The sequence below is a fragment of the Budorcas taxicolor genome, chromosome 13, assembly GCF_023091745.1.
Source record: "Budorcas taxicolor isolate Tak-1 chromosome 13, Takin1.1, whole genome shotgun sequence".
Lineage (NCBI taxonomy): Eukaryota > Metazoa > Chordata > Mammalia > Artiodactyla > Bovidae > Budorcas > Budorcas taxicolor.
This window is the reverse complement of record NC_068922.1, coordinates 11,047,294-11,072,663: the sequence shown is the minus strand read 5'-3', so window position 1 is coordinate 11,072,663 and position 25,370 is coordinate 11,047,294. Positions and strand designations below refer to the sequence as shown.

At 39.3% G+C, this 25,370-nt stretch overlaps 1 protein-coding gene across 1 annotated transcript in view; it reads right to left on the bottom strand.

The window, feature by feature from the left end:
• Window positions 1-229: 229 nt before the first annotated feature.
• Window positions 230-25,370, bottom strand: part of LOC128058639 (ankyrin repeat domain-containing protein 26-like) — a 78,735-nt gene continuing 53,594 nt past the window's right edge. Inside the window, 10 exon segments of the mRNA XM_052651132.1 lie at window positions 230-408; window positions 1,526-1,582; window positions 4,177-4,285; window positions 4,287-4,395; window positions 8,512-8,714; window positions 9,307-9,597; window positions 17,124-17,217; window positions 17,987-18,057; window positions 20,982-21,134; window positions 22,764-23,714. Of these exon segments, the coding sequence (XP_052507092.1) occupies window positions 230-408; window positions 1,526-1,582; window positions 4,177-4,285; window positions 4,287-4,395; window positions 8,512-8,714; window positions 9,307-9,597; window positions 17,124-17,217; window positions 17,987-18,057; window positions 20,982-21,134; window positions 22,764-23,714 (2,217 nt within the window).

Genomic DNA, 25,370 nt, shown 5'->3' with positions numbered 1-25,370 from the left:
GGAGTCTGGCGGGCTCGTCCATGGGATCGCAAAGAGTCGAAATGGCTGAGTGACTAACAGTATCATTTTGAATATGGAAAACTCAACAGTGCTGGTTTTTAAGTCTGCTAAGTTAGATGCAGAGAAACATCGCTTAAAATACCATATACATTTTTATCATACACACATAATATAAAAATATTTTCCTTAAATAATTTCTCATCACGTTTAACAGGAAACAGTGAAAACTTCACGTAAACAGTCCCGTAGGGAAACTTTTACTATTTATTGTTAAAATCATTTCTTTTTTCTTCAAAGTCTGTACATATTCTTGTGATGTTTTCAATAGTAGGTCCTCATATACATTTGACCCATCTGTAGATCCTCAAGGAGACACTCTAAAGGAATTAGATGCAAATTCAGCGTCAGCTGGAAAGAAAAGGAAAGAATTATATTCTTTACCTAAAATACTTGAGTTAACTAAGTATTAGTTAAGAAAAAGACAAAACAAAACTGAGACCTTTCCAAGTGTTCTGAAGAATGAACACTTGTTTTTGTTCAAAAAACAAGATTACAATTATATAATCTGTTCATGGTCGCACGTGTGGCTGAGTATCAGGGCTTCTGGTTTTCTCATTCTGCATTCATGTACTCAATAACTGTGCAAAGGTGCTGTGACAAGCACTGGAATTACAAAATGAAGGTGACCCACTGCACCCTGAAAAATGATACACCCTAAACTGGCAAAATAGATGAACAGGCGATTTCCAGACAGAGTTGTAAATACTAAGATATAACAGACGGCACAAGGAACGCTCAAAAGAGACTGCCAGCTTTGTGTCAGTACTGCCAGCTTTTTGATGGAGGTGATAAGTAAGTAGCTATCTGAAGGACAGGAAAAAGTACAAGAGGTAGAGGGGAAAAACATGTACAAAGACCTGAGGTGAGGAAGTGCACCTGTGGGATCCTACACAGTCTGCCTGGTTAGATGCAGAGCGGAGGGACAGAGTAAGGTGCTAAAGAGATAAGGTCAACTACTTTGGCAGGAACCAAATTGATGTGGGTGTTTGGAGCTTTTCCTGAGGGTGAAAGATAAACTGGTGACAAAGTCAACGAGAGAGAAATTTTAAAGTCACTCACCAAGTGACAGCTACACAAACGTGACTGCTTGAGTCTGGGTTTCCTAGCCTTAACCACTATCAGACACTTGAGAAGTTGGTGAACGCCACGTATTCTGAGAATGGTGAAGGGTGCAGGCGGATAGTTCCACAGGGATGGCGGCAGTAGAATAAGGAAATAGCCAGAAATCAAAGAAATACATAGACCTTTTGGGATGGTTTTTCAAGCAATGGAACATGGTGAATAAATGAGGAAGAAGGAATTTTTCACTATGATTGCTCATGCTTTCACATTTTTCATTAGCTATATGTAAGAAAAAATATTTAAGATAGCAACTGTTATCCAAACAATGGAAAGAGATGCCACTGTTTACCATGTATTTCAGAAATCAATGTCTAAATTTAATTCATACGTTTTGGCAACATACCTTCTTCTAGTTCTCTGGTTATACTCCTGTCCAATTCCTGCTGCATCTGAAATAAGTCAAATATTATTTATGTTTAAGTTAAACAAGAGATATTATCATAGGAATGACATATAATTTACTACATGTGACATTTAAATAATACTTTTAGAGACTAGACCTAACTTGAAGATTACTTAGGTAGAAAAAAATCACATAAATAAAAGAAAATGAATTCCTACTTATTCTGCTTTTAGATAACAGAGAACATATATATGGAATGCTATTTAAATTAATTTGATAAAAAGTATAAATATCAGTCTATCGAGTACACATAATTTCAGAGAATTAGGGAATGACCCATAATCCTGGTAATGACCCACAAGATCACCATCTTCTCCCTTAACAGCTCCTTCTGAGACCTTTATTTTGATTTCTAGGTGAGGGTCATGTTAAGTGAAGTAGTCTGAAGTCAAATATTAATAAGGAGAACACATCTGCAGTTTTCCTTAAACTTTTCCATTTAGCAAAAGCATAGAAAGGTGAGAAAATTATACACCAGAAAACAGTGTACCGGCAAGTTTTCATTCTAAAGGTGTTTAGCGAGAAGGATTCTCTCCCAAGTGTTAGTTCCTGAACTGTGTCCCATAGAAGGGGAAGGTCCCATGGGGTCCCTGAAGGGTTGAGGGACAGAGACGTCTCTGGCCACTCCTTTAGCTAAATGACTCTATGCTTGTCTCTTTTATATAATACGGTTCTGTGCAGAAGGTTTTTTTAAAAAGAAAGGTGGTTTTCTTCGAAAAAACAAAACTTTTTTTAAGGTATGAGAGTCATTTATTTAGTCAAAGTTACAATTCTACAAAAGAGTCTAGAGTCCTATGCCAGCTACTTCCTCAGATTAAGAAAACACATATAGATTTTTAACTAAACATAGAGAAAATGAATATGTAAAACCTTGTTACATAGTTCAGTAATGCTTGTGGCATTTAATAAATGTTTTAAATTATATGTCTTAAATGCATGAACAAAATAAATCAATATCAAACTCCTATTTGTAGCAGTCGATATAGTTAATTTGTAAAGCATAGATATTTTTTTAAACACAGGACAGGAAACTTGAAAAAGAAAATCTTTAGTTGAATCAAGCAGGCCAAAACTGAAGAGATTAGTCTAAAAAGGATGTTCGTTTCCTCCAGATAAAACCTGGTTTGTTAAAATGAGTCAGCAAAATGAATTATCCATGTTTTGAGTTATTTAGGACAAAATTTAAAACACAAATAAGATCTCTGTTTACTATTTAGCATACTTCTATCCGAGCTCTCATCGTTAATTGGTATATACAAAAAGTATGAGTGTAATCTCAACTATAATCTAAATCCGGTCAGAAATTACAGTTGAACTTCATTTCCTCAGCCTGAAGTTTCAAGGGGAGGACTTATACTCCTACCTTCCTCATGAGAAGCAAGGAGATTTACCTAACAGGTGTGTATGGGACATGGGACTAAGAAGTGCTTGCTTGGTTCCGAATCTCTTCTTTGAAAAGATGTATGTACCCACAGCACCGTTAACTTGAGTCTGCTGTAGGCAGCCTGCCCCTGGTTCGGGGATTGAACATTGGTTTCCTCCTCTTAGGCCTGCGGGAGTAAGTGTCTGATTGGGATGAAGTTTGGAGGCCTGCTATGACTGCACAGCTAAAGCACGTTTTCCAGTTTCACGGCTCTCAAGTACTAAGACCCAAAGTAGCTGCAGTGCTGTCGAAGAAACCTTAGATTGCTCTTCTATGATGGCAAGAAGCCAAATGAGCAAACAGGTTGAGACTGCACTTAACAAGGGCTATTTTTATCTGCACCATAACCATCATGAAAACACCATCAAAACCATAAACCCATGTGCTCTGACTAAAATGGATATTTTAATCACAGTGATTACACAATGAAAACTAGCTGCAACTTAAAGACTCCGCATCATTGCTCTCTTAGTCATCAATCATCCAGGTGCTGTTGAAATAGAGACAAAAGTGAGCTTCATTTAAAATTTTTTCATGTTTGCTTTAACTACAAATTTAGAAACATTCTACAATTGCTCAGAAAATATTTTTTAGAAATTTAAATAACAAGGCTATTAAGTAAAATAGAAATTAAAGATGCACTCTTGTGTAAGAAAATGACAAAAATGTTAACCTAAAACTAGAAATTAATCTTCTGTTACAAGTGTTACAAGTTTGTTTAATCCATAAAGAGGATTTATCTAGGATTCCTTCAAATAAAAAAAATCCATATGTGCTCAGTGTTTAGATGCCAGTCATTCACTTATGCTTAGGGGTAGAAAAACGGCAGTGGGTCCAGCAGAGCTTGGAGATGATTGTGAACACTTGCCAAAGTGAGATCAATTACAAAGGAGGTCAAATATCTGAAAGTATAAGATTTCATTTCTAAAGTAGAATTTAAATACAGCTTTTCAAGAAATTTAAGAAGTTAATAAGTATCTCAAAAACAGAAATCTAGGACAAAAAAATCATAAAATTTTTCTCTCCTTGATTAGCACAGTTAATTATGGCTTTTACTTAGTGCACATAAGTCAAATAAACAGTCCAGAAGTTCAAATTAAAAATAAGAATCATATCAGAAATCCTAAACCCAAGGAAAAAAAGATTGTAGAACTAATCTTGATCAAGGAAGTCACCATGCTGTTATTTGAAGGGCGTGGAACTGAGGTAGAAAATCCTACGTTTGCTTTTGGAGAACGATTCATAAGGAACATTGAAGTATTATTGAAATTTTCAGTGCCAGGGTGGCTCCAGGACTGGCCTAGTGGTGAGAGTGCTCAGTAAAGATCTTTCCTGCTGTTTCTCCACCTCAAGTTTGGTGCTTATCTCTGCCAGCCTCCCATCAGTGCTGGAGAAGATGGAAAACACCATTTTGTTCATGATTCCCAAAATGATTTGCATTTTTTAAGTTCAGTTGCTCAGTCCTGTCTGACTCTTTGCGACTCCATGAATCGCAGCACGCCAGGCCTCCCTGTCCATCACCAACTCCCGGAGTTCACTCAGACTCATGTCCATCAAGCCAGTGATGCCATCCAGCCATCTCAATCTCTGTTGTCCTCCTCTCCTCCTGCCCCCAATCCCTCCTAGCATCAAAGTCTTTCCAATGAGTCAACTCTTTGCATGAGGTGGCCAAAGTATTGGAGATTCAGCTTTAGCATCAGTCCTTCCAAAGAACACCCAGGACTGATCTCCTTTAGAATGGACTGGTTGGATCTCCTTGCAGTCCAAGGGACTCTCAAGAGTCTTCTCCAACACCACAGTTAAAAAGCATCAATTCTTCGGCACTCAGCTTTCTTCACAGTCCAACTCTCACATCCATACATGACCACTGGAAAAACCATAGCCTTGACTAGACAGACCTTTGTTGGCAAAGTAATGTCTCTGCTTTTCAATATGCTATCTAGTTTAGTCATTACTTTCCTTCCAAGGAGTAAGCGTCTTTTAATTTCATGGCTGCAATCACCATCTGCAGTGATTTTGGAGCCCCATAAAATAGTGTCTGACACTGTTTCCACTGTTTCCCCATCTATTTCCCATGAAGTGATGGGACCAGATGCCATGATCTTCGTTTTCTGAATGTTGAGCTTTAAGCCAACTTTTTCACTCTCCTCTTTCACTTTCATCAAGAGGCTTTTAGTTCCTCTTCACTTTCTGCCATAATGGTGGTGTCATCTGCACATCTGAGGTTACTGATATTTCTCCCAACAATCTTGATTCCAGCTTGTGCTTCATCCAGCCCAGCATTTCTCATGATGTACTCTGCATAGAAGTTAAATAAGCAGGGTGACAATATACAGCCTTGATGTACTCCTTTTCCTATTTGGAACCAGTCTGTTGTTCCATGTCCAGTTCTAACTGTTGCTTCCTGGCCTGCATATAGGTACCTCAAGAGGCAGGTCAGCTGGTCTGGTATTCCCATCTCTTTCAGAATTTTCCGCAGTTTATTGTGATCCACACAGTCAAAGACTTTGGCATAGTCAATAAAGCAGAAATAGATGTTTTTCTGAAACTCTCTTGCTTTTTTGATGATCCAGCAGATGTTGGCAATTTGATCTCTGGTTCGTCTGCCTTTTCCAAAACCAGCTTGAACATCAGGAAGTTCACGGTTCACCTATTGCTGAATCCTGGCTTGGAGAATTTTGAGCATTACTTTACTAGTGTGTGAGATGAGTGCAATTGTGTGGTAATTTGAGCATTCTTTGGCATTGCCTTTCTTTGGGATTGGAATGAAAACTGACCTTTCCCAGTCCTGTGGCCACTGCTGAGTTTTCCAAATTTGCTGGCATATTGGGTGCAACACTTTCACCGCATCATCTTTTAGAATTTGAAATAGCTCAACTGGAATTCCATCACCTCCACTAGCTTTGTTCATAGTGATGCTTTCTAAGGCCCACTTGACTTCACATTCCAGGATGTCTGGCTGTAGATGAGTGATCACACCATCGTGATTATCTTGGTCATGAAGATCTTTTTTGTATAGTCCTTCCATGTATTTTTGCCACCTCTTCTTAATATCTTCTGCTTCTGTTAGGTCCATACCATTTCTGTCCTTTATCGAGCCCATCTTTGCATGAAATGTTCCCTTGGTATCTCTAATTTTCTTGAAGAGATCTCTAGTCTTTCCCATTGTGTTGTTTTCCTCTATTTCTTTGCATTGATCGCTGAGGAAGGCTTTCTTATCTCTCCTTGCTATTCTTTGGAACTCTGCATTCAGATGCTTATGTCTTTCCTTTTCTCCTTTGCTTTTTGCTTTTCTTCTTTTCACAGCTATTTGTAAGGCCTCCCCAGACAGCCATTTTGCTTTTTTGCATTTCTTTTCCATGGGGATGGTCTTGATCCCTGTCTCCTGTACAATGTCATGAACCTCAGTCCATAGTTCATCAGGCACTCTATCAGATCTAGGCCCTTAAATCTATTTCTCACTTCCACTGTATAATCGTAAGGGATTTGATTGAGGTCATACCTGAATGGTTTGGTGGTTTTCCCTACTTTCTTCAGTTTAAGTCTGAATTTGCCAATAAGGAGCTCATGATCTGAGCCACAGTCAGCTCCTGGTCTTGTTTTTCCTGACTGTATAGAGCTTCTCCGTCTTTGGCTGCAAAGAATATAATCAATCTGATTTCGGTGTTGACCATCTGGTAACGTCCATGTGTAGAGTCTTCTCTTGTGTTGTTGGAAGAGGGTGTTTGCTATGACCAGTGCATTCTCTTGGCAAAACTCTATTAGTCTTTGCCCTGCTTCATTCTGTATTCCAAGGCCAAATTTGCCTGTTACTCCAGGTGTTTCTTGACTTCCTACTTTTGCATTCCAGTCCCCTATAATGAAAGGACATCTTTGGTGGGTATTAGTTCTAAAAGGTCTTGTAGGTCTTCATAGAGCCGTTCAACTTCAGCTTCTTCAGCATTACTGGTTGGGGCATAGACTTGGATTACTGTGATATTGAATGGTTTGCCTTGAAAACGAAGAGAGATCATTCTGTCGTTTTTGAGATTGCATCCAAGTACTGCATTTTGGACTCTTTTGTTGACCATGATGGCTACTCCATTTCTTCTAAGGGATTCCTGCCCACAGTAGTAGATATAGTGGTCATCTGAGTTAAATTCACCCATTCCAGTCCAATTTAGTTCGCTGATTCCTAGAATGTCGACGTTCACTCTTGCCATCTCCTGTTTGACCACTTCCAATTTGCCTTGATTCATGGACCTAAGATTCCAGGTTCCTATGCAATATTGCCCTTTACAGCATGATTCCCTAAATAATTTCCATTTTTAAAGTTGCCATATAGTAAATGGAATGTCCCACTAAACTGTTTGAACACTGAAAGCACAGAGCAGACCTCCTGTAAACAATGATAGCTGTAACCTTGCTCTAAAGAAGTACACATGTGTCTGGGGCTCCTCAAGTAACAAGTCACAGTTGGGAGAGGAGAGAAAGGGCATCAGAGAGAAAGGGAGGTGGCCTCACAGTGACACCTGCTGCCTCTGGGACACACCTGCCTCCAGGAAACAGTTCAGGGATGAAGAAACACACCATCCCACAAAGCCACTTTCAAGTATTTGCTTTCACCACCCTTGTATAAATGTTTCACTCATGACCCCAGAGAAATTAAGCATTTGCTCTGAGGAATCACCTAAAGCCACAATCTCGAGGGTAGGATGAGAAAGTCATTGGGTGAGACTGAAAAGGGCTAAAACAGCCCCGGGAACAATTACAAGCATCCCCTGCTTTTCCAAAGTTCATTTTATGTTACTTCACTTCTACGAAGGGCCTACATCGGCACCTGTTTTTCACAATAATAAAAAAAAAATCTGAAGAGGATTTTTGGTTTCATTTAAAAAGGCAAAAAGCTGAAACAGTGTTCAGTGCGTGTTTTTACAGTGAGAGGCCTCATGTTCCACAAACAGGGAGACCAGCCCCACCGAGCTCCTTCCCCGGAAGCGACACCCCACATCTCAGCATCAAGTCGCCACCGCCCTGAACCCTGTCTGGGAGCACCTGTGCTTTACCCGTGCACGTTCATTTTATGCATCTACTAGCAGAATGTGTCCTCGGGTCCCTGCTGCTTTGGTTTATGCTGTTTTGGCTTATGAAAGGCTTCCGAGGAGTGCTCTGCTTTCAGGCAGTAGGGAAACCTGGACTCGGCACTGGAGGTGCCGCGATCTGCCCTTTGCATCCTCCACACCCCCCTCAGTCAGGTCACCATGTTATTTTTAGGCACTTTGTGAATTGTCCTGCCATTCACCTCTATGTTCATTTCCCCCGAGTTCACAACCATGATTTTACATAGTGTAGGAAAACTTACAAGGATATAGTATTACTAATTTGTCTTAGGGTGCCCTCTAGCAGTGGCTATCTAGTTAGCTTTCACTTCCTACTAATTTCAGGAACCTGGCTCTATACAAATTAGGCTTTAGAGACAAATTAATGAACTAAATTTATTTTGTGATTCTGTGTTTTGACTTACGTGTCTAGCTTATTTTCCAATGACTTTCTAATTTTTAGTTCTTCTAGGTAGAGTTTCCTGTATATTTTCAACTCTGCTTGAGAAGTTTTCGTCCTGGAGAGTTCAGATTCCAACTCTTTAATTCTGAGTTCCATCTGACTTATTTTCAAAGCAATATTATTCTCTTGTAACTGCTTTAAGCTTTCTTGAGATGCTGCTTGTATCTAAGTCAAATTTTAAAAGATATATTTCATTTGTTAATGATTATAACCTAAATAATTATATTTGTTCCCTTTAGTTTTGAGTCAGTAATTCAGAGAGCAATTTTAAATGTGAAAAAAAGAAAAGTGAAACTTTAAAATAATCATGGTCAATGTGAAATGAATTAAATGTGAATTATAAAATTAAAGTGGAATCAATGTTATAGAAGTACTTATGTAACCTGATAATTCAAAGAATAAGAAGATCAACTTAAAATTTTAAAAACTGAACAAGACAACTTGAGAATAATTCAAGAGGATGGTACCCATTCTAAACCACAGTATTTTTTTCCTTCCTCATGGTCTTGTTGTATACCAATTGGTCTTATAAATAAAAGGATCCTCTAGTGAGAATCATTCTGCAAGATCAATTTAGTGATAACTGTGATGGAAACTGAAATATTTCTCTTCAGGGAGAGACAAGTGCCCCCTTCCTTCCAGAAATCTACAAAACAAACTGTCCTTAGGGAAGCAGAGGAAACACATAAGCTGTATAGATCCAAAATGTAATTTACAGCGAGGTGAATTCAAGTACATGATAGATCAACAAACTAACCTGTAAAAACATGTTGATTTCTCTTAATTTCTCTATTAGATCCTGCCTCACTCTTTCTTCAATCTCCTGTTTATACTGCTCTACTTGACTGTATTCTATCATATTCATTTCTATATGACTTCTGAGGTTCACTACTTTTTGCTCCAACTTCTTTTTATTCTTCTCTAGTTTTTCACATTTCTTTTGTGTTCCTTTCATTGATAATAACTCCTCTTGAAGAACCTGAATTTTTGCATTCATGTGCAGACATTCTGAACGTACAGTTTCCAGCTCTGCTGGAAGATCATCAATCTGCAAGAATAAAACAAATACCATTTGGTAATGAGGGAAGTGGACTGAGCCCAGCCTCGTACAAACCGAGGATCAAATAAATATGATGATATCTGTATTGTTGAATGTAGGACCAGGAATTACTCAGAGAATCAAGAAAGAAGTCACCAAGAGTCACAAAATATATTCTTCACTGTCATCATCTTTGTCACACAACATTTGCACTTGATTTTACACTCTTTTATTGTTCTATAATAAAACTTTTCTATCTTTCCTCCATGAAATGACTGCAAGTCACCCCTTAGTAGAACGTCTCTTGCTCCTTCCCCTCAATATGTACCATAGTTTTTGAAGAAGTTAGAGGTATACTGTATTGAGTTATCTAGGGCTGAGTTAATAAATGCCTCCCAAAAGAAGATTGTGAAAATAAGACTCTAATGACTAAATCTTGTAAATATGGATTCGAACCCAATAAGCCTTTTTCTGAACTAGAAATAGTTTTTCCTAATTTGAATTGCATTCCTTGATTCGCAAGGCTAAAGATATCCCGTTCTCCTAAAAATTTAGTGAGATGATCCATACATTTTTCTGAACAACAAAAAAACGCCTCTTTCTTGTAACCCTTTGTTACTTTCCACAGAATAAGAGAACATAGCAAACAAAACAAACAAAAAATATTTGCTGGAATTTCAGCGACACAGAGTTGGAAAGAACTTTCATTTAGACAGAATGATTACTTGGTAAGTGGAGGTCAGTGGAGCTGGTGGTTTTCAAACATGTCTACAAATTCTTTGACACTTTTCTCATGAAATTCCCTCCCCTTAAATATGTGCTGGCCTCAGTAACTGATTCTAGTGGACAGAGTCTGGGGGAACTGCTATGTTATTTCTCAAGCTAAATAGCTTCTGACTTTGCTCCGTGGGGAACCCACTCTTAGCATCAGTCAGCACGCTATGACAAAGCCCGGGCCACATACTGAGCACATGTCAGTGTCCCCACTGACCGCCCCCACCTAATGACCCATCCAAAAGCCAGCTCCAATTGCCAGACATGTGCATGAACAAGCCTTCAGATGAGCCTGGTCCCCACCTTCACAACATGCCAGCTGATAAGGACTGGAGAAGAAATGAGCTGGCCTCACTCACTGAGCCTGGCCCCAACACAGACTTGTGAACAAAGGAAATGCTGTTTTGAGTCACTAGGCTTTGGGTGATCTCTAATGCAATTTGTTAGCAATAAATAACTGGCACAGATACTGATATTAAAAATGGGGTTCAGTGAAGTTCACTCAGTCATACCTGACTATGACCCCATGGACTGCATCATACCAGGCTTCCCTGTCCATCACCAACTCCTGGAGCTTGCTCAAACTCATGTCCATCGAGTCAGTGATGCCAAAAAATGAGGTATTGCCATTAAAAAAGAACTAAAACACGTGAGAATGCTTTTGAACCTGGATGTAGGTGGGACCTGAATGGATGCAGAGAAAGAAATGAAAACCCAAAGGGCTTCATGACTTTGTAAACAGAAGCCTGATGGCCCTTGAAGAGGCTGCCAGTGACGGCTTCTAGGCAAGAGAAGAAAATGACACTAAAACATGGGAGGCGGGGATGCTTGCTATGAAGCAGCTGAAAGTAAAGTCAATGAGAAGGATAAGCTATAAGACCAAAAAAAAAAAAAAAAGGCACTATTAAATATAAAGGAACCGGGACTCACTGGGTTCAATGTCTGTATCCCCTTTATAGCATCTCCACCTGTCCAACTGTCACATGATGCAAAAAGACAGAAATGGCTTCTTGGCTAAGATCAAACCTAGGTTGCTGTCGAGGAAAACATGGTCTAAAGGTAAAACCTGTAGGCTGTAAAACCTTCATTAAGACCCTGGAAAGACTCAAGCTGGTGCCTCAGATTCCTTTAAGGATCTTAAGAGCCTAAGAATTTTAAAGGCATCATCCTGCAAAGCTTCACAGGAAGCCCAAAGTATGATGCTTCCCTCAAATTTTGAGGGTAGCTTTTCCAATGGCATGAACCCCAATCAAATTCACAGGACACCAAACACTTTAAAGAGAACCTTGGCAGCAAAAATACCGCTTGCTTGCTTGCTTGCTTGCTTGACCTAACAGAGACCAAGTCTTAGTCACCCAGTCATGTCTGACATTTTGTGACCCCATGGACTGTGGGAGAAGGGATAGGCTACCCACTCCAGTATTCTTGGGCTTCCCTTGTGGCTCAGCAGGTAAAGAATCCACCTGCAATGTGGGAGACCTGGGTTCAATCCCTGCATTGGAAAGATGCCCTGGAGAAAGGAAAGGCTATCCACTCTAGTATTCTGGCCTGGAGAATTCCAATGACTGTATAGTCTCTGGGGTGTCAAAGAGTCAGACACAACTGAGCACTTTCACTCTCACTTTCTCCAGAGGATCTTCCCAACCCAGGGATCAAACCTGGGTCTCCTGCATTGCAGGCAGATTCTTTACTGTCTGAGCCATCCGGGAAGTCCAACCGAGACCAAGACATACAAAAGGGCTTTGGGATTTGCTTAAAAGTTCGATAAAGAGGAACCTGGCTTAGGAAACATGACTCAGCTACAGAGGTCATTTCTTAAGAAAAGGACAGCACAGAGCTCAGAGTGTGAGCACAGAAATAAAAGAAAGTATTATTTCTCATGTGTTCATGAGTGATATGCATTTATAGTCAACACAGTTTATAAACCTGATGCCAGTCAGGATAGACTTCAAAATGAATGACTTTCCTACAAAGAGCTTAAAATAATTTTTCAGCATTTTGTCATCTTTCTGGAATTTAAACTGCCAACATTTATTTGTTAAAAATAGGGTAAATTACACATAAAATCGACCATCTGCTAATGTCCATGTGTAGAGTCATCTCGTGTTGTTGGAAGAGGGCGTTGGCTATGACCAGTGCACTCTCTTGGCAAAACTCTGTTCACCTTTGCCCTGCTTCATTTTGTACTCTGAGGCCAAAATTGCCTGTTACTCCAGATATCTCTTGACTTCCTACTTTTGCATTCCAGTCCCCTATAATGAAAAGGACATCTTTTTTTTTGGTGTTAATTCTAGAAGGTCTTGTAGGTCATCGTAGAACCGCTCAGCTTCAGCTTCTTCGGCATTAGTGGCTGGGGGATAGATTTGGATTACTGTGATATTGAATGATTTGCCTTGGAAACAAACAGAGATCATTCTGCCATTTTTGAAATTGCACCCAAGTACTGCATGTCTGGCATCCCACTCCAGTACTCTTGTTTGGAAAATCCCATGGATGGAGGAGCCTGGTAGGCTGCAGTCCATGGGGTCGCTAGGAGTCGGACACGACTGAGTGACTTCAGTTTCACCTGTCACTTCCATGCATTGGAGAAGGAATTGGCAACCCATTCCAGTGTTCTTGCCTGGAGAATCCCAGGGACGGGGGAGCCTGGTGGACTGCCGTCTCTGGGGTCGCACAGTCGGACACGACTGAAGTGACTTAGCAATAGCAATAGCAAGTGCATGTCAGACTCTTTTGTTGACTATGATGGCTACTCCCTTTCTTCTAAGGGATTCTTGCCCACAGTAGTAGATATAATGGTCATCTGAGTTAAATTCACCCATTCCAGTCCATTTTAATTCACTGATTCCTAAAATGTCGATGTTCACTCTTGCCATTTCCTGTTTGACCACTTCCAATTTACCCTGAATCATAGACGTAGCATTCCAGGTTCCTATGCAGTATTGTTCTTTATAGCTTCGGACTCTACTTCCATCACCAGTCAAATCCACAACTGGGCGTTGTTTTCGTTTTGGCTCCATCTCTTCATTCTTTCTGGAGTTATTTCTCCGCTGATCTCCAGTAGCATATTGGGCACCTATCAACCCAGGGAGTTCATCTTTCAGTGTCCTATTTTTTTGCCTTTTCATACTGTTCATGGGGTTCTCAAGGCAAGAATACTCAAGTGGTTTTCCATTCCCTTCTCCAGCAGACCACATTGTGTTAGAGCGCTCCAGCACAACCCTTCCATCTTGGGTGGCCTGACATAGCATGGCTCGTCGTTTCATTGAGTTAGTCAAGGCTGTGATCCATGTGATCAGTTTGGTTAGTTTTCTGTGGTTGTGGTTTTCATTCTGTCTGCCCTCTGAGGGATAAGGATAGAGGCTTATGGAAGCTTCCTGATGGGAGAGACTGACTGTGGGGTCTTATTCTGATGGGCAGGGCCATGGTCAGTAAATCTTTCATCCAAGTTTTTGTTGATGAGTGGGCCTGTGTTCTCTCCCTGTGGTTTGGCCTGAGGTCAAACTATGGTAGGGGTAATGACGGTAATGGCCACCTCTTTCAAAAGGACTTGTTTATGCACTGCTGTATTCAGCGCCCCCGACCCCCAGCAAGCCACTGTCGACCCACCCCTCTGCAGGAGACACCTGGACACTCACAGGCAAGTCTGGCTCAGTCTCTTGTGGGGACACTGCTCCTTTCTCCTGGCTCCTGATTTGTGCCCTCCAAGAGTCTGCACTGGTCATACCAAAACACCCTCTTCCAAACAACACAAGAGACGACTCTACACATGGACATCACCAAGTGGTCAATACCAAAGTCTGACTGATTATATTCTTTGCAGCCGAAGATGGAGGAGCTCTATACAATCAGCAAAACAAAACAAAACAAAAGACCGGGAGCTGACTGTGGCTCAGATCATGAACTCCTTATTGCAAAATTCAGACTTAAATTGAACAAAGTACAGAAAATCACTAGACCATTCAGGTATGATCTAAATCAAATCCCTTATGATTATATAGTGGAAATGACAAACAGATTCAAGGGATTAGATCTGATAGACAGTGCCTGAAGAACTGTGGACGGGGGTTTGTGACATTGTACAGGAGGCAGTGATCAAGACCATCCCCAAGAAAAAGAAATGCAAAAAGGCAAGATGGTTGTCTGAGGAGGCCTTACAAATAGCTAAGAAAAGAAGAGAAGCTAAAGACAAAGGAGAAAAGAAAAGATACAATCATTTGAATGCAGAGTTTCAAAGAATAGCAAGGAGAGATAAGAAAGCCTTCCTCAGTGATCAATGCAAAGAAATAAAGAGAAACAATAGAATGGGAAAGACCAGAGATCTATTCAAGAAAATTAGAGATACCAAGGGAACATTTCATGCAAAGATGGGCACATTAAAGGACAGAAATGGTTGGACCTAAAGGAAGCAGAAGATATTAAGAAGAGGTGGCAAGAATACATGGAAGGACTATACAAAAAAGATCTTCACAACCCAGATAACCACAATGTTGTGATCACTCACCTAGAGCCAGACATTGTGGATTGCAAAGTCAAGTGGGCCTTAGGAAGCGTCACTACAAATAAAGCTAGTGGAGGTGATGGAATCCCAGTTGAGTTATTTCAAATCCTATAGATGATGCTTTGAAAGTAGTGCACCCAATATGCCAGCAAATCTGGAAAAATCAGCCATGGACACAGGACTGGAAAAGTCAGTTTTCATTCCAATCTCAAAGAAAAGCAATGCCAAAGAATGTTCAACCAATTGTACAACTGCACTCATCTCACATGCTAGCAAAGTAATGCTCAAAATTCTCCCAGTGAGGCTTCAACAGTATGTGAAATGAGAACTTCCAGATGCACAAGTTGGATTTAGAAAAAGCAGAGGAACTAGAAATCAAATTGCCAACATCCATCTGCTGAGTCATAGAAAAAGCAAGAGAATTACAGAAAAACATCTACTTCTGATTTATTGACTACGCCAAAGCCTTTGACTGTGTGGATCATAACAAACTGTGGAAATTCTTCAAGAGATGGGAATGCCAGACCACCTTACCTGCTTCCTCAGAAAACTGTATGTAGCTCAAGAAGCAACAGTTAGAATCAAACATGGAACAACTGACTGGTTCCAAATTGGGAAAAGAGTGCATTTGAGGCTGTATATTGTCACCTGCTTATTTAACTTCTATGCAGAATACATCATGTGAAATGCCAGGCTGGAGAAAGTACAAGCTGGAATCAAGATATATGGGAGCAATATAAATAACCTCAGATATGCAGATGACACCACCCTTATGGCAGAAAGCAAAGAGGAACTAAAGAGCTTCTTGATGAAAGGCAAAGAGGAAAGTGAAAAATCTGGCTTAAAACTCAGCATTCAATAAACAAAGATCATGGCATCCAGTCCCGTCACTTCATGGCATATAGATGGAAAAACAATGGTAACAGTGACAGCTTTTATTTTCTTGGGCTCCAAAATCACTGCAGATGGTGACTGCAGTCATGAAACTAAAAGACCCTCGCTCCTTGGAAGAAAAGCTATGATCAACCTAGACGGCATACTAAAAAACAGAGCCATTACTTTGCCGACAAAGGTCTATCTAACCAAAGCTGTGGTTTTTTGAGTAGTCGTGGATGCATGTGAAATTTGGACCATCAAGAAAGCTGAGCACCAAAGAATTCATTCTTTTGAATTGTGGTGTTGGAGAAGACTCTTGAGAGGTCCTTGGACTGCAAGGAGATCAAACCAGTCAATCGTAAAGGAAATCAGTCCTGAATATTCACTGGAAGGACTGATGCTGAAGCTGTAGCTCCAATGTGAAGAACTGACTCATTGGGAAAGACCCTGATGCTGGGAGTGATTGAAGGCAGGAAGAGAAGGGGATGACAGAGGATGAGATGGGTAGATGGCATCACCAACTCGATGTTCATGAGTTTGAGCAAGCTCTGGGAGTTGGTGATGGACAGGGAAGCCTGGTGTGCTGCAGTCCATGGGGTTGCAGAGTCAGACACGACTGAGCAACTGAACTGACACATAAAATACTGAATGCTAGTGATATTTTTTTTTTTTGAAATTTTTAAAAAGTGTGGCTATATTTACATTTTACTTTCTAAAGATGCTCTAAAATAATTTTCATCAGTGGTTCAAGATATTCCAGGATAAATATCATCTTACTAAAGTAATTTTTGAAAAATCCCCGTGCATACCTCAGCTCTTTTAAAAAAAAAAAAAATCCAACAAAGGAAAAATACATTCTTTCAGAAACACTGTTCTATACAGACATAGTATTCATTCCTGGTGAAGAGAATAAGCTACAATATTAAAAATGACTCATTCTCAAAAATCTCACAGTAGGGTTAGGATTACAAGAGAAATTCAGAATTCTCAATCAAATCATTACTCAAATTTCTAGACTCTAACAGATGTTTGTGTACAAAGTTCAAGGCAGCATTATTAACAATAGCCAAAAAGTGGAAAAACCCTGATTTCATTGACAGAGGAATGAACACACAAAATATTTTCTATATAAAATATTGCTTTTGGACTGGATTGTCACAATCTTTTAAATTAAAATCTTACTACAAAAATCATTAATTTTATGAATTTAGTCCATTCCTTCTATAAAGAGTAATTATGTTATTAGTAGCAAGCAGTATCAGTAAAAATACCATAAACTTTTTAATCAATGAGACTTTTCACATTGTCCAAAATATTCTTATATATTACTATTAAAAAAGTTAAAATTCTTCCTCACTATGACAGAATTAAGAGGTTGACTTACCGATTTTATACTTAACAGGTTTTTCTGAAGCTGTTCGATTTTGCCCGCTTGCTTTTTGACTGTAGTTTGTAACTCGGCATTTTCAATTTCAAGCCTAAAATGCAGATTTTAAAACAATGATTCTCACACATAGGGTTTTTTGTTTAAAGATTTTCTTTTGAATGTGGACCATTTTTAAGGTTTTTATTGATTTACTGCCACGTTGCTTCTGTTTTATGTTTTAGTTTTTTGGCTGTGAGGCACATGGGATCTTAGCTCCCCAACCAGGGATCAAACCCACACGCTCTGCCTTGGAAGGCAGAGTTTTACCCACTGGACTGTCACGGCAGTCCTTCACACATTGATTTTTAAAATACCACACTGCTTCTGAACAAACATCTGCAGTTCAATTACAGAGGATCTTAGAATTTAGAAAAGTAAGTGATTTGGCAACTGTACTGTTTTTCTAGTTGTGTTTCATGGACAATTGGCTTCCCTGGTGGCTCAGACGGTAAAGAAACTGCCGGCAATGCAGGAGACCGAGGTTCGATCCCTGAGTCAGGAAGATCCCCTGGACAAGGAAATGGCAACCCACTCCAGGATTCTTGCCTGGAGAATTCCATGGACAGAGGAGCCTGGTGGCCTATAGTCCATGGAGTTGTAAAGAGTCAGACATGACTCAGTGACTAACACTTTCACTTTTCACTTGTGGATAATGTGCAAAATATGGAAATAATGGGGGAAAATAATGCATCTCAAAACAGCTCAAAGCTGAAATATTACCCGGCTTCACAATGATGTTTTTATTATCATTACTGATCTAATTCTCATATTATACTGCTTATCTGCTTTATATTTGTTTTCTGTGCTGCTTTAAATCATACTTTTGGATGTGATCCTGTGTTTTTTCAGCACATCTCACGGCCTTTGTATGTTGATCCTTTGTTTCTTGCAACTAAAAAGAAAGAAAAAAAAAGGAAAAAAAAAACAACTGTTTTAATTACTAATAACCTAGTGAATCTGCCAATGTCAGTTTCTGTCTCCTTAATCTGCATATTGTTTATGGCTGCTTTCCTGCCATCCAGCAGAGTTGAGTTGTTACAATAGACACCTCACAGTCCAAAAAGTGAAAATATTTACTGTCTGCCCTTTGTACGTTATTGACCTCCCCTTTAGCACTCAAACACAAAATCATTCATGCTTTAAATTAGATTTTCTCAAATAAATACACAAATTTATTTATAAACTGGCCAAATGGGGAAAGACAGAAAATTACCTGATGATAAACATATATATATATATATATATATATATTTTTTTTTTTTTATTCCAAGCTCCACATCAGCCATCACTTTAAATATCCACATATGGGAATGACCATGGCTCTCCCAGTGATTATGAGAGCTAGCACTGCTGTTGGTGACAACCAGATGCTTCAGAGATTAGTGTGAGAGGCAGTAGCTACATGGGAGCCAGAATCCGTGGGCCTGTGTTCCAATTCCATCAGTTCTGAGCTGTGAGTCCTGGGGCAAATTACTTAACCTTACTGTATCTCAGTTTCTCCATCCATAAAATGGGGATAATGGTAGCAGCAACCTCAGTGGGATGCTGGGAAGATTAAATTGGGGACTACACATAATGTATTTAGAAGAGGACGTGGCAGATACTAAGAGCTGTTTGTAATTGGCATTATTACGGTTGCTGTATTTTATCTGCAAAACAATTTGATACTTCAGGCAGACGACATGCCAACGGAAGTGGTCTCTACACAAGTCATAGTGAGCTCACTCTCCATACCGTTGCAAGGGGCAGTAAGGGGGAGCATGAGGCCCAGAACACACGTGTCCAGACTTCAAAAATGTTCACTGACTCCACTAACCAACTAGTACTCTAGTACTTTTCTCCACTTACAGTAATTTGTAACTTCCTTCCTCTCTGTACTAAGTGGACAATGACCACCAGTTAATATGCAAATAGCACCTCCTGGACAGAGTGGTACAGAACCTTACACGGCCGTCAGAGGAAGGGTGAAGTCACTGCCTTGGGAATATTACCCTACTGCTAAATCAAAGTTCTGAGTCAATTCATTCCCACAACTGTTAATGTCTAGCCAGTACTCCGGTGAGAAAATTAAGATTACGAAGTACAGATATCTGAGAAGCTATTCCCAGAACTTTACAGCTGGTGAAAGGCTAGAAATCTGTAAATCCCACTTCTGCCTACATAATGAAGGAAGGCAAATTTACACTTTTCTCCCAGAGTCAGGGAGAGAAATGAGTATTTAATTGAACAATTCTCTATTAGACTAAGCGCTTTCAATTTTACATTTAGTTGCTTAAAATACATTTTAATAAAAGTTTTACTATACAAACATCTTCAAGAAGAAATAACTGGCGTGGGATGAAGTACTTAGTTGTCTCCTAACAATTGTTAAACTAAACTGTTTTCCATTTATGCAAGACAAGTGCTGTGCATATCCATAAATATTCCCTGTTAGAACAAGGTATACCTAGATAAGATTATCCCTCATGAAAAAAATGACAACAATGCAAAATTAAGGGCTAAATTGTTCTTCACAGACTACGTAACAGGGCTGAAGAGAAAAGGCTCAATGGGAGCTGGACAGTCAGGAAAGCTCCATGGAGGAGGAGAGTCTGGGCACCAGGTCTAAATAAATGGAGGACTACCCAAGAGAAAAGAAACTGTGAAGACAGAAAGGACAGTCTGAGCAAAGGCCAGGAAAAGGAGAAATCAGCCAGCTAACTCAGGGTAAAATCCCACCACAGGGAAATAAAAACATGTCCATCCAGAAAGGTATAAACCAGTGTTCACAGCAGCATTATTAATAGTTGCAAAGTGGAAACAACCCAAATCTCCATCAACTTATGAATGGATAAATATAGCCATGTACTGTTTATTGTTGGACAGTTAACAGAAATGGAAGAACTGATACGTGCTGTAACAGGGATGAACCGCAAAAACATGACGTCAAATGAGAAAAGCTAATCCCAAAGGAGCATACTGCATGGTTCCATTTATATAAATTACCTAGAACAGGCATGTCTCCAGAGACGGATATTAGACTGGGGGTTGACTGGGGCTAAGGGAGATGGGGGGGCCTTAGGAGGTAGCTAACGGATGCAGGGTTTCTTTGGGGGGGTGATGGAAATGCTCTAAAATTGACTGTGGTCACAGGTGACACCTCTCTAGACTAAGAGATACTGATCTACACACTTGGAATGGGTAAATTATATGATACATGAATTATATCTCAATAGCTTTTTAAAAATCCAAAGGCACGATCTAGATAATGTTCTTAATTCTGTATTTTCGATGGACGTGTTATACTCCATCTGAGTACCTCCATGCTTTTACAATGTATCCTAAATGAAAAGAAAAGAAGGCAGTGCCTAACTTCAGCTGGTTTGTATAATACAATTTTTGCACAAGTTATTCTGAAATGCAGGAAATAAATATATACAGAACTCCACAGCCATTCACAGAAGTGAAGATGAGAAATGATAATTTTCTGGAACATTCCATTAAACATTATCCTCTGATTTTATCTGGCTGGCCTCATCATGGTAATACAGGGATCATGAAATAAAATATTGTTCAATAGGAAAAAAAGTCTCTCAACCTGTGTGAAGAATGATGCACAATTCACTTTCCTAAGGGTATATAAGATACAAAATATATATATATATATAATGTAAATGGCAGAATGAAAGAGTTTAAGAAACAAGTGCACTTAAAGATTAACACAATTATAGTAAATTACTAGTAATGAAAATAAAAAGAAAGCTGTCCATGAAAATGAGCATCCTAAAACACTTTATCCTACGTATTAACTGTCGACACATTCAATTTCACACATACCTGACTTGTGAGTTGACATAAGTTGCTCTTTAAATCCAATGCCTCAACTTCTAACTTGGCACGGTGACATGACGTGACGTCCAGGGATGTCTCCAACGCAGCCTGCTTTTTGAAGGTGTCAGACAGTTCTTGTTGAAGGTGTTTCACAACTGCCTAATAAGATGCCTTGTCACTGAGTTTATCAAATCACTTTACTATTACGTTATGTTAGTAATAGATGACTCCAACACATGTACTTTGAAAACTATCACCATGGACACCAACTCACCTTCTTTTCCTCCTCCCTGAATGTGGTTACAGACCCAGAAGGGCTCCCCACTGGCCTTCCTGATATTAAGTTCCTCAGACGAAGGAGGCAGCCCCACTGTCCACACCCTGCCCCTCCCGATAAATCTGCAGAACTTCACCACCTCACGTCCAGAACGAAACAGGTGTGTAGGTGGGACAAGCGGTGGAAAATTCCACACTGTGAAAACATTTTTCCTCTTTCTTTATTAGAGGCTTCAATTAACATCAGAGATCTTCACATATTCAATCCAGTGCTCAGATCTTTGCAATAGATTCCTTCCTCAGCAAAAAAATTAGGCCATTCCCTTGCTACTTATCTATTTCATATCTAGTCATGTGTCTATGTTAATCCCCAACTCCTAATTTATCCCTCCTCCCCACCTTTACCCTTGGCTAACCATACTATTCTGCAGGCATCTACATGGGAAAGGATCTGAAAAAGAATGGATATATGTATTCCTATAACTGAATCAACTTGCTGTACATCCGAAACTAACGCAAAACCGTAAATCAACTATATTCCAATATAAAAGAATAATGAAACTTTAAAAATGAGGTTGCTCCCATGCCTTCAAGGAGCCTCGATAACCTGGCCTCCACCTTCCTCCAGACCGCAGCCCCTACAGCCCTCTCCCTGACTCACTCCGCCCTGCTGCTCACGAATCCTGCCAGCCTCCATTTTTATTGGGTAAACTGGTATTCAAGTGACAGTAATTGACCCTTAAAATGAGAATTAGGAGCAAACTGTTTGTAAAAATGTTCTAAGTAAATGGCGTAAATAGCAGTGGGAAGATTAAATCAAGAAGAGCTTGGTTAAAGCTCACCACTTGAGTCCCAAATTATGATTTAATGACAAGTATATTTAAATGACTTGTCAATGAATTCTCAATTTAATTACAACTCTTTAAAGAGTTGAGAGGCCATAAGAATAAATGACTCTAGCCTGAAATGTTTTCCAAGTTAATTCAAATTTACATGAATAAAACTAAAATTATACCAACAAATATGACAAAAAAGTGTGTCAAGCTACTGAAGCCAAAGTATGATATATAAGTAATAGCATCTGGGAAACCTGGAATTGACTGTCAAGGTAATCCATGTTACTGAAGCTTAATTTCAAAATATTCAATTTAAGTTTGAGAGTTTCTTTTATCTGCTTCATCATGATACTGACATGTGGTTACATAGAGATTAAAATTAGTATCTGAATAGTAAAAGAGTAAATTACTAATACCCGTCTATATTAAAAATTTAGAACTGAATCTCTTAACATTTCATAAGTGACATGATATCTCCACTCAAAGTGAAGCATCTCTCGGGTCTAATTTTTATTTGCCGGATACAAGGTGTGCTTTTAGGCTGGTTTAGAGACCATAGATTCACAGCCTGTGTGTTTTTTATATTCAGCTAGATTCAACATTTAGCCAGAATTAAGAATCACTTTGAATTTTCTTTCAGGAAGGCGGAGAATTATTTCTCCTTCTGGATACTTACTTCTCTTTCTGCTTTCTCATTTTCATACTGATGCATTCTCTCTTCTGCATGATTCCATTTGTTGACCAACTCCTTGTTTCTTTCCTCCAGCATCAGAACTTGTTTCTCACGTTCAGCATGTTTTCTCATGATCTGCTGTAACTGGTCTTGGATGCTAATGACCATCTTCTCTTTACTGCCGGCTCTGTTTTGTGCATCGTCCAGTTGCTGTCGGAGCAACATGTTTTCACTCTGGAGTTGAGATAATCTCTCCTCTAAGGATTCCTGCTTTCCAAGGTATTCATTCACTTTGCCTTGTTCGTTCTGATACATGTGTTCAATATCCTCCCTTTGACGCTCTGTTTGGCCTAAGTCTCTCTGGACACGTTCTAACATCAAAGTCTTTTCTCTGAGATCATCTCTCGTCTGATGCAGCTTTATGTTTAGCTGATTGAATTTATTTTTCATTTTAGAAAGTTGCTGGGAAAGCATCTGATTGTTACTTTCCAGCTTAGCCATATTGAACTCCATTTGGTCCTGCAAGCGTAACCTCTTATCTTCTGCTTTCTGGGAGGCAAGTTCCAGGTCTCTTTGTGATGTCTGACCTTGATCATGATCGTGTGTGGCAGCAGCCAGTCTAGAACGGTAGGATTCCACTTCTGTTTCCAGTCTTTGTTTGCTTTGTTTTGCATTTTCCAGCTCAGGGTTTAGCATTGTATTTTCAGCTATCGGAACTTTAAGCTGACCAGTATGCTGGAATATGGCCTTTGTCAACGTTTCCTTGTACAATTTTTTTGTCTTTTGAGGATAATCATTCTCTCCTTTTACAATGTCAATATCCTCAAAACATTTCTTTTCTTGTTCCTGGTTCTGATTTTTCACTGTGTCTGTTTCCAGTCTTAGGCTGGTAATTTCATCCTGCATGAGGTTTTTGCGCAACTGACATTTTGCTTTTCTACCACTGTCAGAAACCTAAGTGAGACAAAGGAGACTTTTAGTTAGTACTCAATAAAATGACATTTCATCATTTCCTCTGAAATGAAAGACTAACCTGTATGTTTCTACAATGAAAAGACTGCACCAAGTGGATCTCCAAGTGGGGAAAATAAGGTTCGATACAAACCTCAGACCTTATTATACAAGCAGAGATTCCCAAAGGTTCAAAAATTTAATGGAAGACAATGAATCCATGAAAGGAGAAAGAAAGCCCAAGGGACTTTTCAAGAAGCTCAGAACTGAAAGGCTTCTCTCTGAATTACAACAAACACAGAAGGCTTAAAATAAAAGATTTATAGATCTGACTACACTTAAAAATTGTATCTGATGTGGAATATTTATGTAATGGAAAATTATGAAGCCATAAAAAATAATGAAATAATGCTATTTGCAGCAACAAAGACAGACCTAGACATGATCACACTAAGCGAAGTAAGTCAGACAAAGACAAGTCATACTGTGTATATGTGGAATCTAAAAGGAACTTATTACAAAACAGAAAGAGACCCACAGACATAGGAAACGAACTTACCATACGGGAAAGGGGGTAGGGGAAGAGATACATTAGGAGGTTGGGTTTAACACATACCATTTTATATACAGACAAGTGTATATGAAACAACCAGGAAGGATCTACTGTACAGCATAAGGAGCTACATTTAATCTTCTACAAGCAGAATCTGAAGAGGAATGTGTGTGTGTGTGTGTGTGTGTGTTAGTCAGTCATGTCCAACTCTTTGCGACCCCATGGACTGTGGCCCACCAGGCTCCTCTGTCCATGGGATTCTCCAGGCAAGAATACTGGAGTCGGTTGCCATTTCCTCCTCCAGGGGATCTTCCCAACCCAAGGATCAAACCCAGGTCTCTTGCATTGCACGTGGATTCTTTACTGTCTGAGCCAGCAGGGAAGCCCCATTTGTATAATATACACACACATATATACATATATGTCTGAATCACTGTGCTGTATACCTGAAACTAACAGAATATTGTAAATCAATTATAATTCCATAACAACACCACTCGCTACCTTTAAAAACACTGCATCTAATACCTCCTATACAGCTACTTCACAGCAAGAGCCTTAGCTCTGTATATATTTAAATAAATGCAATTTCATACAAAAATTGTTTTCTTGAGAATATGCTACCTCTCTAACATTTTAAGAGGCAATTACAGGCTTATACCTACTGACAACTGTACTAAGCACGTCTACAAACATCAATTAACTCATTAGCTATAATGATTCTGGAAAGGAGGAAGTTAAAACTATGTAAGTAAGCTGCAGGCTTTCCACCAGGTCTTCTGACTCTATCAGTCCTCTTACATCAAACCACAGTTACTTCTCTAGTACAAACATATCAATACAAAATAATCCTCCTATTTCATTCATGGTATATACACTAATGGTAAATAAGGTAAAATTTAGAGAGGTCTTAGAGAATCATGAGATTATTTGCTGCTGCAATAACTTTCATTCTCTCTTCATACTGTTTAAAATAGTAAGATGGGGGAAATACAATGAGAAACATAATGATCACTAAATGTATACTATGGCATATCTATCACTGTTTCCTTGTACTGACACAGGACACTACACAGAGCAGAGGGTTCACTTTCTACAAGTAGAAG